The following is a 14,307-nucleotide window of genomic DNA, read 5'->3' on the forward strand; positions in this document are numbered from 1 at the left end:
GACCCCATTTTAAAATGTGTGTCAACCCACTTTGGGATCCTCACCTACAGTGTGAGAACTGCTGGACTATTCCAAGGCCAAAAATGCAATCATGCAAAGTTATTTAGCAAATTCCATTTGTCTGATTCTAGCAGAGGTTTTGATAAGTGAGTGCAAAACAATGAACAAATACTGCCCCCTCCTACCTCCAGGCTTGGACTGTAACTGAAGCAGGTGTAACTCTTGGGTTTTCTGCTCTAGAGTTTGCCGTAAGAGGTTTTGATACTCACGCTCCTTCTGGACCAACACTTCCAAAAGCCTGTCAAACGTGACCAAAGCCAGAGGTAATAAAAGTGAATATAGATTTTATTCATAACCTAAGTATCTTGAGTACATCCACAAATTAGTTGAACAAGAATATTTATACAGGTGCTATTTCTACACATTGTTGAGTTAATTTCCCTTCCAAATGATTATGTAGTTGTGTTTGGAAAAAAGTAGTCAGCCAAGCATAATGCAGTCAAATTCCTAACCCAGAGTTGAAAGGCTTTTCTGTAAACATACAAATTCAATAAATGTATTCAGATATTTGTAACTATTGCTCTTTTATTAATTAAGTACATGTTGATGTTTAAGCATCTGTAAAACAAAGTATAAAAGTGGCCATTCAGAGAAATTTATCCTGTCTTAACATGTCATGCTTTATTAGGGCTTCTGTGTAGGGGGAGCAGAAAAAAAAATGTTTCAAGGCTGACAAAGCGCCCATAATTTTCTTTTCTGGACTACTCTGTATTCTAGCGTAGAGAAACGAGCAAGGGTAAGCTAAATCTTCATGATGTTCCAGTTCAGCAATGGGCCTCACCCTGTTTTAATCAGGTGGAGTTTTTTTACCAGGCCACAGGAGACACATTAAAAACAAGTGAAATCACAATTAATTACCTTTACTAATAACATTAAAACTCAACAAGCAAGCAACGAACAGTGCTTCAGTGACAATCTCTTCAGTCAACCTGTGAAGATTTAACAAGATTACACTTTTTAAAAGTGTGCCTGACTCTAGTGGAGGAGTGTTTCTCTTCCTAAATTAAGACCATAGTATAGTCCCCAGATAAGTACTGAGTCCAGTGTCAGTGTAAACAGCTTTCAGAAGGGCAAATGAACTTTAAGCGTGAAGCTTGTTGGCACCCCTACAAACTGTTTTATTATATCAAAAGTCAGTGATCAGAGGCTGTCTTATAAATACTTTCTTTGGACACATCAGTTACTTAAAAGATCCCATTCACAGAGATGTCTTGAGACAGACAAAATAATCCTGAATCTTAAACCCAAATTTAATTCCACTGTTTGCCAAGGTTAGAGTTTAGAGCTGTAGAAATGCATAGTCTAAACAATCTTGTTTCAAACAGAAGCTGTTAAGACCCTGAATGACAATAGCAGTTCAATATTCTAAAAGTCTTTATGAGAAAAAATTAAGTTCTTCATCAGTCCTTTGGCAAATAATGGCACATCCATCATGCTGAACTGGAAGATCAGTGCATCTTGATGCTGTTTTGTGACCTCTTGCTTTGCTGTCCAACTGTTGTTATTGCTTGCAAGTGTCAAACAGGCTGTGTCCCCTCCTGAGTATTGCCTGCTGAAATGACGGACGTAAGCCAAGTGCTGCTGATTGCTCAGCACAACAAGAGTTTTACTCATCTTTCCATAATCTTACCGAAGGAGGAAAATACCCCTCTTTTGCTGGATTAAAATATTAGTTTCTTTCATTGACTTTGTTTTCATGGATTGACTGTAGCAACACCTTCAGCTCAGAAACATGCTCTCTGCTACTGCCCATGCGTCAGAGTTTTAATTTTTCTTCTATTCACTGGCTATATTGACTTTAAAAGTGCTCTGAGAACTTTCCAGCAAAAGCTGAAACTTTTCCTTCTATCTCCATCAAATTCCTTTGGGGGGTTGAATAATTGAGATTGTTTTTCAGATGGGTCCATATACCCTTTTATCATATGTTGAGGTCTAGCGGCTCTCAATAGTCTTTAAACTTCAGTCTTGAAAATTAAATAGCCATTCAAGAAGGCAGTAGAGAAGTGACTCTTGGTAAGTAATTTGCTTATGCAGGTCTAGAGAACTGGTTCCCCACATTAATATAAATCTCTACTGAAGCGGCTTTTTACTTTAGTCACTGGTTACAGCAGCAAATGACCTTGCTATACAAATTACTATTCCCACAATACATTAAGAACTTGCACTGAAATACAAAATATGTACACCTAGATAAGCCACTTAACCATCACTAAGTGTTTCAGAATAAATTCTTTGCGGAGATTTTAAAATGAAGGTTTTTGTTTTGTTTTGTTTTTTCCTTTGGTGGGAAGGCTCATATGTCTGGCTTCTGGTAACTGTACATGCCTACCAAGTCTCCTGCTTTAGACAAACCTCACCTCTCTATCAGACTTCTCCCTCATACACGAGGGATGCACATTGGTCAAACAACTTTTCTGGTCTACGGGCCCTTTTGACCAAAATGGTCCTTAGATTTAAGGCTGACAATTTCCATTACATTTTCAACTTGCAATTTAAATATAAACAGCTAATCAAACTACTACTTTATATACACTTTTCAAAACATAACGTTATGAAAAGTTAAAATGGTAAAAGTGGTATGTAGTTCAGAGCTCATGTAAACATAGCTGGAGGATTTATGCCTAGGGTATTTTCATTTTGTGACACCCTGGGCGTCTGTGCTGTTGACAAAACAGACCTTCTGGAGCGTTCTTAAAATTCAGTCAAGCAAGTTTGTAATACTGCATGTGCATGGACGTCATGTGTCTCATGCCATGCGAAATAGCCAGTGTCCCTGCACGGCATGCAAAGATAATTGATCTCAGCGTATCTACCTAACATGCTAAAAGGTGGCTATAACTGCACTCCAGTTGCTTCTACCTGCCAGGGACTGTGATACAACACTGGTGTAGTGTTTATACACTATGTCATGCTAAAGGAAGTCCTCTCACTAAAGGACCTTCTGCACGTAAGAAGGTGGTGCTCTGGAAAACTACTGAGAGTATCTGGTTGAGGGCGAACTTAGAAACAGGGCTGCCACAGTCCAAAACTGGGGATTCTTCACTAACAAGGTACCCCAACCCAGCCCCAAAGAGAACTCCTGTTTCACAACAATAGCTAAGAAGAAGTCATACAAGTGATTTCCTAAGACCCTCCATTTCTCCTGTATCATCACCCGTAGCGCCCCTTGTATGGATGAGTGCTTATGAAAATCAGTCTCATTAAACAAACTTTTCCGATCCCAAAGCCATATGCCTAGGCCTGTTTCTAACTCAGACCTTATCCAAAAAATCACACTATTGCCAATCTTTTAGTGTCTAAAAAAGCTAAACGTTTCGTTTTTGTTTTTTTTTTAAACAGAGAGAAAACTGGTTAAAGGGGTCAAATAATTGCACGCTTGTATCAGTGATGGAATAAACTGCTGGGTTAAATTTCTGGAGCATATCCACAGCTTGACTAGGTCATTCAGTCCTTTTGTTGAGAGCTTCAGTCTGCAGCAAAGCTCTCCAGGTGTAAGCAGGCTTGAAGACCAAATGGAAGAGTTTCTAGGGCCTTTTATATCTGCTGCTGTGTGCCATGAAGTGCATAGTTTATGTTGTGAAAAAGCACAGTAACAAGATGTGTTTGGAGTCACATGATCAAGTAACCTGCCCATGCATGACTCAGTTCTTTGCAGTGGAAACCACTGCCCAAATTCCAGTTTGAACACTGGCAGGAAAGTCTGTTCAGTATAAGTAGGTGCCTCCCATGCTTCACTTTCATTTGACTATTTCTTGATGAGCCAGTCAACGTAAAAAGTCTTTCCACGACATGCTGACTAGTTTTGTGGGTTATACTCCAGGCGCCAATGTTTGAAATACAGGAACACAGCTAGTCTTCATATCTTCACAGACAACAATTATACATGAACACAAATGGGATAATCAGGACTTTTCTAATATCTCACACTAACATTTATAAACAATCTCTGGCACATATGGAACAGGTTGTAACAATCAGATGGTCACACCACAATCAGATAACATCACACATCTCCAGCAGTTTTGTGTTCCACATCTCTCCCCAGCATGATACTTGTGACAGATTTATCCATAGTAGCATAGGGGGAGGGGGGGGGGCGGGGCAGTGCTTCTGAGCTGTTAGATCCAAAGACTGCTCCCCCCCCCACAAAAAGCCAATATTCACTTAAACAGCCTGGAATAGAGGGCCATCTGGACTATGTTCAGAGCCTTCCTCCTGCCACTGTAAGGTATCAAAATATTATCTGAATGGACCAGTTAGGAACTCTCCTCCGCTGTTCCTAGCATTTGCTCACAGCATTTGTTGTGGGGGGGTGGGGATGTTGATCTAAATCCACTGAAAAAACTCAAAGTGGGTCTCTGACTGTATTAAGGCATGCTACGTAATGACACCCTTTGTTGCAGAAGGCCAGATTAGGACCCTTTGCACCAGCGCTTGGGCTGCTTCTGTGAGGCATCTGAATCACAGAACTGTGTAGCACAGCTATCTGGAATTCAGTTTGCATTTCCACCCCTCACTGTTTGCTGGTAGGCAGCTCCATATCTGTGACATCTGATTTTGTAGAACTGGCCAGCAGCCATCATTCTAGCAGACTCAGAACACCTGCCTCCAGGACATGAGTCACTGCTTGGGAGTCACCAAAAGTGGAATCCGCGTGGACAAGCAACTTAGAGTGACTGGTAACTTATCTTACAAACCTTGTGATTCTTCTTCGATTGCATTCCATGTCGATTTCATGTTTGTGTGTGTGTGTGTGTGTGTGCGCGTGCGTGTACGCTCGCCACAAATGCCTGTGCTGGAAGCTTTTCCTTCGGTGGTAGTCATAAGGAACCAGCTCTGGTGCCCCCTGGGGTGATGCCTGTGTGGCACAGTAGTTGGGCTCTGCTGGCTCCCCACACCATCATGCATGGAATGTCCGTTTGCTCTAGCACAGTTTCTCTTTTTCAGACTGTTCACCCAAATTTTTCTGCATATAGTTGTTAGATTATAGTTTTTCATCACTTAAGTGGCTATCCCTTAGGTTATGTCTACACTAGAAGCACGTGTTGACACGGAAATCTTGACAGAACCTCTGTCAACAGATTGCCTCTACACACAACTTGCTCTGTCAACAGAGAACTGCCAGACTGCACTGCCCTCTGGTGCCAAAAAGCAGAATGGCAGCTCTGCACAAAGGGCCGCTCAGCACATGCAAGCCCTCTCTGTCGACAGAAGTGTCTTACTACACTGCACTTTTGTCAACAGTACTATGTCCAGAGATTGTTGTGCCTCAAATTTTTGAAGGCTAATACTGTCGAGGCAAATGCAGAGTTCTGTTGAGAATCTGTTGACAGGATGGTTTGAGTGTGTAGCTGCTCCCTGAGTTATATTGACAGAAGGCCCCTTCTATTGACAAAACTCTGTAGTGTAGACCCAGCCTTAATGTTTAATGTCTCTGAAAGCGCCTTTCCCTCGGGATGAGGCATGGCCTGTTCCTTGGGGTTTAACAACTGTGACTGATGCAAGAAGCTTATGCTGGTCAGTGATTCTCAGATGTGCTGTTTTGGCAAGGTGCATATTAGTGACAAGTGCTGCTTTTGTAAAAACGCTAAGCCTCAACAAAAAGGGTCCATAGAGCTGCCATTTCAGCTTTTCATCCTCCCAATTCAAGGTTCCTCAGTGTTCCCACACAAGATGCCAAGGCGATTCTTCACTAGCCTAAGAGCATCTGTTCTCAACCATGAAGGATCCTGCCTCTCAACAGGTCCTTACTGTGGTTATAGCTAGGCACACAGCGCCATCAGTTGAGCCCCAGGGTTCTTGTAATTCCTACCAATATGGCGACCTCCCAGAAGTCATGGGACAGGGAACATCAGCCGGGTGTGTGTTGGAAATTGAAGCACTGTCCTCAGAAAATGGTCTTTTAAGGAGAAGGCAGAACTGCGACCTCATCTGGCCTTTTTTCTGAAGGTGATCTCTTCTTTCCACATTAACCAGGACATCTTCCTACTGGTGTTTTGCCCTGAGCTGCATGCATCTAGCAAGGAGAGGTGTTTACATGCCCTAGATGGCTGCCGAGGATTGGCTTCTACCTGGAGCTGATCAAGCCTTTTTGCCAGTTGTCACACCCCTTCATTGCCACAGCAGATTGGATGTAGGGCTTCCTGGTCTCCTCTCAAAGGATCTCCAATTGGATTAGGTACTGGATTTGGAATGATTATGAGTTAACATGGGTTCAACTGCCACCTCTGGGCACAGCCCCCTCAACAAGAGTGCAGGCATCTTCAGTGGCCTTTCTGGCCCATGTGCCCATCCAGAACATTTGTACAACCACAACATGGTTCTCATTTCACACGGTCACAGCATGTTATGCCATCATCCAACAGACCAGAGAAGACACTGGCTTTGGCAGAGCTGTACTACAAGCTTCACATCCATGAATTCTACTCATCTCCATTGATGCTACTTGGAAGTCTCCTAACAAGGAATGGACGCGAATAAGCAGTCGAAGTAAAGACTTGTTTGGTAACTGGTGTTCTCTGAGATGTGTTGCTTGTGTCCATTCCGTGCCCTCCTTCTCCACTGTCAGAATTTCTGGCAAGAAGGAACAGAGTAGGGGGAGCCGGTGGCATACCTTATACCACACCATATGGGTGCCACCCCAGGGAGAAACAGGGCTGGTCCCCTACAGATACCACTGAGAGAAAAACCTCTGGGACCATGCATGGGCGAACACATACACTTAACATGGAATGGACACGAGCAACACATCTTGAAGAATACTATTTACAAAATTGGTCACCATCTTTACTGCAGAATGGGTTGCCCACATGCATTCCATGGCCTACACTTTCCAAGCTACCGGTATGGTCCTTGCCCTTTTGGATGCAGCATCAGTGAAGCAACTGTACAGCAGTGGCGGCACTTTACACCCTCAGCTATGAAGCACGGAAGGACACATATACAGCCTCAATGGATGTTGCTACTCGAAGAATCCAATCTTGCATACATGATGCATGAGTGCACCTGAACTGGAACATATATGTACAACCCATTGCAAAGAACCATGCATCTTTACTGTACAATAACCATAGTGACTATGGCACAAAAAGCTGTTCTTTCATCAATAACAATTTCTACATCTACACTGAGTTTTCTCCCCCCATGAAGCACTATATTCCCTTAATGTTTGCACAGCACCTCTTCTACTGTGCCCCAATCCTGACAGATTATCATCATCCTGCCAATGCCCAGAGAACCAAAAATCTAAATAATTCAACAAATGAAAGCATTAATTCTTTTACCGCACAGTCCCATATAAAGTCCGTGGTGACAATGCTACAGCTTTCATAGTGTCATCTAGTATCAGGACTCCACATATTTTCCTCATTCTCTTTTAATCAGAGAAGAATTCCTGAGGGGCACTGAGAATTGAAAATCATTATTCGGGCCAAGTGGTTGAGGTGAGTCCTACTGTACAGGGATTTACAAAACCTTCTGAGTGGTCTAATGCAGACTGTTTCCCCGTCAATGGGTGTTATATAGTTAGTTCTTAAACTAGTACTCATCCGTGATAATCTGGAATTTTCTGATGTAAAATTTTAGACACCTGGTGAATGGGAAATTCTCATTTTATGTGCCACTACTCCACAGTAATGGTGAAAAAACTGTAGTTTAGATCACACTGGAAATCTCGTGCTTTTATTTAATATCCAGTGTTTAGCTCCCTTCTCTGAGAACACTTACTTGTAAATAAAAAGCATGTCAAAGCTTAGTGGGATTCCCAACATTTTTTTGGTGTACTGCTTTCTGTGGATTTCAAGATCTTAAACTGTGTTTTAAGTATTTGATTAAAGTAATATAAACACTTAGTCTCAGAAAAGGTTGTCAGCAATTTATCTGTGTGAACTCCTGCAAATTCTACTTTGACTAGTGGATACCATGGTTGGATGAAAATATGCCTCGGAATAAACGTTCTTTTTCGAGTATGTTGTTTGTTCTTGAAAGTTTTCAGAAGACCATGTGGAAAAAAGACATAGCTCTACAAGAGACGTTACCTGTTGGTCTCTTGTTTAAGTGCGGCAAGCTGCAGATTAAGACTGTGCTGCTGCGACTCATGTGACACCACAGAACTGAGTGTGCTCACTCCAGATGTCACAACTGGCTCCTCATTCCCATTTTGCACCACTGGCTGGTAATCATCTTCCACTTCATCAGCATCTTTTTCCACTGCTTCATTCTCTGAAGCTGGCTCAAAGTGCGCTCGAAGCTCTGCACAGACCAGTGGGAAAAAAAATCAGTACAGCACCATTCACACTTGCTTTGTTGGAGACGATGAATGTGGTAAAACCACAAGAAAGCAATACCTTTTCTGGACTTCTTATGGGTGGAGAGTTCCTCCTTAATTGAAAAAGCTGCCCCAGCTCAATAAAGCAGCAATGAGATTTTTCACTAACATTTCCTACATGGTGTGCACTTTTATATGGTGTTAAATAAGGCAAATACCGGTAGTGGGGAGTGAAATGGAACCTTGGGAAGTACTGGCACAAGATCGTATCAGTTTATTGCATTATCTGGACTATAGACTTTGTGATACCATTTCTAAAAAGCATTAAATGACACCAATGAGAGGACTAGTGCACTCATCTGTGGACTGGTCCCTGTTTGTAATGGCAGTCACATTCTCGCTTGCCTATAAAATGACTGGTGCACCCGTGTAGCAGAAGTAATAGTGTGGATAGATGGGTAGATACCAGTGTTACCTGTAAGCTGAGCACTTAGGCAGCCACTCAGGAGAGATTCAGGTACTGCCCAGCTGACTAGCAGAGCACCTACAGTCACCCACAGTAGGTAACATGTCCTTCCACTGGGGGCGCACATCTGTGCGTACCTTGATGCACATAAAATTTATCCTGCCTGTGGATGGAAAAATTAGAGGAAACACTGGTAGATATTCAGGAGTCTCTTTACATAATGGGGAAATGGAGCTGCTTTTAGAGGAAGGAGCATTCCAGAAAAGTCTGGTTGGTTACTTTGTGCACTAACTGGCAACTTCAAGATGCATTGCTCCCACCTGTATTCCACTTGAGCTGCAATGAACTCCATGTCCCTGAGACCAGAAGGTTTTTCATGAGCATGGTTGATTGGCTAATACATGCATCCTCTCCTGTGACAAACCAAGGGCATGGGGTTCTGTGGACTCTCTTCAGTTTCCCCTCTATCACAAATAACTTTTAGATAATAAGGGTCAGAAGCTGAGGGGAAGAAAGGTGGACAGTGGGACACATCTCAAAGAACTCCAGTTACAGTGCAAGGTAACTAGCCAGACTGTCTTCTTTGAACAATGCTCCATACGTGTATTCGTTTTGAGGTGACTCACAAGCAGGATGCAGAAGGGAGTGAGGAACCATGCTGCAATACAGACTGAAGGATACGTCTTCTGTAGAAGTTTGTACCAGGGCAATATATGTCAAAGGTATGTACAGAGCCCCACGTTTGTTGCTGCTCTGCATATCTCTAGAAGAGGAACTTGAAGTGAAGTTACAGATGAAAAGTGGGCTCTCTCAAGTTGTGGGGGATGGGTTGCTGTCAAGTCATAGCAAAGAGGAGGCAGGCTAAAATCCATTTAGGAAGTCTCTGTGAGGAGACTGCCAAGAAGAGGGAGGAGAACAAAGGAGACATAGTTCAGAAAATTCTGGAAGGATGTTGTCCACTGTAGGTAAAAGGTCAAGATCATTGTCCTCTGTCCTCCCATATGGCAGGGGACTTTGACAGGGATTTCTTACATATATCCTTGTAAAATTGTTCACTCTCTCATGTTTGCTTATTTGCTGGCGTTCTTAATTCTGCTCCAGTGCAGACACAGCCACAGTCTAGGAGTGCTTCTCAATGCCTCAGCCCAATGTACATGGGGTCTGATGTGCCAAGATTGGACAGTGGCCTCCTTGAGTGCCCAGCAGCAATGTTTCAAGTCAGAAATAACTTGTTTGCTGGGCTGACTAAGGGATGGATGGACCAAAAACAGTGAGGCCGACAGACTCGCCTGGCCCTGGGACAAGATGTGGGGGGTGGCACTCTGTGCCCCTAGAAGAGTTGAGGCTGGGGCTAAGTTATCCCAGACAGCCGTTAAGCACATTGCACCTATCCTAGCCAGCCCTCAGTGCACTGCACAGGACTCCAGCTGCAATATAAAGGGTCTGGGGCAGTTGCTCCCTTCTCCCACCTGCCCTCCTCTCCACCGGCAGGTCTGCTGACAGATATTACACTTGGAAGAGATGTGAGCTTCCCTGAGGCAACAGTAAGTGTTGTGGTTGTCGCTGACCAGAAAGACCTGGAAGTTGGTCCTGGAGATCTTGAATCCTGGCATCTTGGGCATATTAGGAACCCTTAACATGGGCGTGGGAAGTCCAGTGACACCCAAACAGTGGTTTCTCACACCAATTAACTCTAGAAGAAATTTGTAGAAAAACAAATCGTTTTCTACTAGGTAAACTGTCAATGCTGGAACTAGGGATGCTGGGGGTGCTGCAACACCCCGTGGCTTTGTTTCCATTATATGCAGGGCTCCCACTTTGATTTGATGGCTCTCCACACCTCCACTCTACCAGTTATTCCAGCTCTCTGATATACACTCAAACAAAGAACCCAAAGTTGTGGACACTGGAGGAGCCCTGTCTCAGATCACAGGTAATAAAAAGGAACCTGAGAGCTAGCTCATCTACATTGTTCGTTACACTGTTGGTTTGGAGCACTAGGAGAAAACCACCAGAGGCATGGACCAGTGGACGTTCATAACGCAAAGGCTTCTGGTCTCGGGTATGAAGCGCATGTGCACCTCAACTGCAAAACACACAGACACAATCAAACTTGTAAATTGTCAAACTGCAAAAATAATTAGAGCGACAACTGCTGCACCCTGAGCCCCTTTCCCTCTATTTGCCTTTGGTTTAAGGTATGGCCTAGTTCCAAAAGAACCAGGCTCCCCAGCTGTAAAACTGCAGAGTACAAATGAGTAAATCCAATTCAATCTGTACAGCCCACTTCATTGGTAACGTGAAAATGGGTAGTCCCTGTCCACCGTCCTGCCCCCAGCTGAAATCACTCAAGCCTCTATTTTCCTCATATTAACAAACTTCAGAAATGAGACAGATCAATTGGATAGAAAGAAAGGGAAATCGTTTATGTATTTCATTTAGAAACTAGAACTAACTTGCTTTGATTTACCTGGTATAAGAATAGTGACTGCTGCTTGGACTGCACGGCGAATTATGTTATCCATTGCAAACATCCAGTGAGGCCTAATTAAATGATTCCTTAATACTTTATTCACCTACAAGCACAGAAGTAAGCAAAAGCATCAGCAAAGGACACAGAGCACAGACAAAATTTTATTTTTTAAGTATTCCCATAACACCCTGTAAATTAATAGGAGTCTGTACTGTATATGCAACGAAGGGTCCTGTGGCACCTTATAGACTACCAGAAAAGTTTTGAGCATGAGCTTTCGTGAGCATAGACTCACTTCATCAGATGCTGGTCTTGGAACTGTATGTCAGCCCAGCCCTCTCCACTTACATGTTGAGATTAGACTTCATCAGCTCATGGATAGCAACTTCCAAATTTCCCATCTGCTGATAAAATTCTGTGTGTGCTCTCAGCAGCCACTAAGCTATCTCAGCATTTGTAGCCACATGGAATAAAATTAAAATTATGCACAAGTGTCTTGAAGATGCTCCAATTTAGCTTAGAATAACAAAACTGATAAATGCAATGGAGAGGTTCACAGATAAAGGGAGCCTGACAAAACCTTATTTAGCCTTGACAGAATAAGAGTAAGAGAAGATGGAACGAGACAAGAATAAGAACAGAAAGGGAATATACCAAGTACATAAGAAGAATGTGAGAATTAGTTTTACAGGGAAATTGGTGAGTGGGCCTCCAACTGAGATGATGGAACCAAGCAGTCATTTGTTTAAATGCAAATAATTAAAATGATTACATGGAATGTAAAAGCCAAAGGATTTTCTGTCGTGTGGTTAAGAGTGCTTAGCCAACCTTAAAAGGGGTCCCAAGGAAATTGTGCACTATAACAGGCACAATGCTGCTACTGTCACTGTGCAGCTCCAGCACCCACAGACACCCAGCGGACATTCTGCATATGGAGGTGCTGAAGGACCTTGCTCTGAAATATTTTCTGCCACAGATTAACAAAAATATAATCCTTTTGATATTTTGTAAACAAACAAAACTAAGGCATACAAAACCCAGACGAAGGGCAGTAGCATGTCTGGGAGTGGTCTCTGGGGCAGGAAAGATCATATAGCTGCCTTTAGGATCTGACGTCCTTACAAAATCCCCTATAAGAGTTCCCACATTCATTCCTCCACAACACAGCCTGATCTGATTATCGTGGGATGACACAACAAAAGAGATGGGACTATACGGAGATCTGCAGTTCAGTCAAACTGACCTTCCATTAACCATCTCTCAATTACCCGAACAGCCAATGCACGTAGGTCCAGAAGTGGCTGATTTCTCCTGCGGCCACCAGATGGTGCTGCAGCCTCACCACTTCCCATCCTCTGTGTTAAATGAAGGCCTGTGGCACCTTATAGACTAACAGATATCTTGGAGCATAAGCTTTCGTGGCCAAAGACCTGCTTCATCAGATGCATGAGTGGGGGGTTTCAGAGGAGGGTTTAAAGAGGGAGTCTCAGTCAAGCGGCGGGCCAGAGTTGAGCAGGTCTGTTCACACCAATATGTGGCCCATTATCCCCAGTTCATGTGAAGTCATCAAGAGCGGAGCAATCAAGTCAGTTCAGTCAGGGAGGATGTGGACCTTTATCAGTAGTTGATGTGGAGGTCTGAACATCAAGAGCAGAGAAACTGCTTTTGAAATGAGCCAACCACTTCCAGTCTCTGTTCAATCCTTGGGCGATGGTGTCAAGTTTGCACATGAATTGCAGCTCTGAGGTCTCTCTTTGGAGTTTATTTTTGAAGTTTTATTTTGTTGTAGGATTGCTACTTTTAAACCTGTTACTGAGTGTCCAGGGAGACTGAAGTGTTCTCCCACAGGTTTTTGTATGTTACCATTCCTGATGTCTGATTTATGTCCATTTTTTCTTTAATGTAGAGATTGTCCAGTTTGGCCCATGTAAATTGCAGTGGGGCACTGCTGGCACATGATGACATATATTTGTAGATGTGCGGGTGAAAGAGCCTCTGAGTGTGTGGTTGATGTGGTTAGGGCCTGTGAGAATATCGCTGGTGTGGATATGTGAGCAGAGTTGGCACCGAGGTTTGTTGCGAGGATTGGTTCCAGGTTGAGAGTGACTGTGTTGTGGTCTACAGTGGCTGGTCAGAATTTGTTTAAGGTTGGCAGGCTGCCTGTAGGCGAGGACAGGCCTGCCTCCCAAGGTCTATGACAGAAGAGGGTCATTGTCCAGGATGTGTTGTAGATCACTGATGATGCGTTGGAGAGGTTTTCGCTGGGGGCTGTATGTGATGGCTGTATGTAATGGACAGTGGTGTTCTCTTGTTTTCCTTGTGAGGCCTGTCTTGTAGCAGGTGGCTTCTGGGTTCACGTCTGTCTCTGTCAATTTGTTTCTTCACTTCCTTAGGTGGGTAGTGTAGTTTCAGGAAAGCTTGGTAGAGGTCTTGTAGGTGTTTGTCTCTGTTTGAGGGATTGGAGCAAATGCGGTTGAATCTTAGTGCCTGGCTGTAGACAATGGATTGTGTAGTGTGCCCTGGAGGCATGTAAGGTAAGCATACTGGTACATGGGTTTTTGGTATAGGGTGGCATTTATGTGACAATCGCTTATCTGTACAGTAGTGTCCAGGAAGTGGATCTCTTGCATGGACTGGTCCAGGCTGAGGTTGATGGTGGGACGGAAACTGTTAAAGTCACGGTTTGGAACTCTTCACGAGGCTCTTTTCCATGGGTCCAGATGATGAAGATGTCATCCATATAGCACAAGTAGAGGATGGGTGCTAGGGGACGAGAACTGAAAGCATTGTTCCAGGTCAGACGTAAAAATGTTGGCATACTGTGGGGCCATGCAGGTGCCCATAGCAGTGCCACTGATTTGAAGGTATACATTGTCCTCAAATCTGAAATAGTTGTGGGTGAGGACAAAGTCACAAAGCTCTGCCACCATTTATGCCTCGGTCTCATCAGGGACAATGTTCCTAACAGCTTGGAGTCCATCTTCATGTGGGATATTGGTGTAAAGGACCTCTACATCCATGGTGGCTAGGATGGTGTTCTCA

General features: G+C 43.5%; 1 protein-coding gene across 5 annotated transcripts in view; it reads right to left on the bottom strand.

Moving 5' to 3' along the window:
* MAP3K15 (mitogen-activated protein kinase kinase kinase 15) overlaps positions 1-14,307 on the bottom strand; it is a 156,476-nt gene that overhangs the window by 2,817 nt on the left and 139,352 nt on the right. For 3 of the 5 annotated variants that reach the window (XM_074993985.1, XM_074993986.1, XM_074993981.1), the window contains 3 exons: positions 11,263-11,368; positions 8,097-8,310; positions 186-298 (listed from right to left, as the gene is read on the bottom strand). In XM_074993985.1, coding sequence (XP_074850086.1) covers positions 186-298; positions 8,097-8,310; positions 11,263-11,368 — 433 coding nt within the window. Of the gene's footprint in view, positions 1-155; positions 3,923-8,096; positions 8,311-8,801; positions 8,956-11,262; positions 11,369-14,307 lie in introns of those variants that run through there. The other 2 variants (XM_074993987.1, XM_074993990.1) reach the window with 2 other exon arrangements.

The sequence above is a fragment of the Carettochelys insculpta genome, chromosome 1 (assembly GCF_033958435.1).
Source record: "Carettochelys insculpta isolate YL-2023 chromosome 1, ASM3395843v1, whole genome shotgun sequence".
In the NCBI taxonomy this organism is placed as follows: Eukaryota; Metazoa; Chordata; order Testudines; family Carettochelyidae; genus Carettochelys; species Carettochelys insculpta.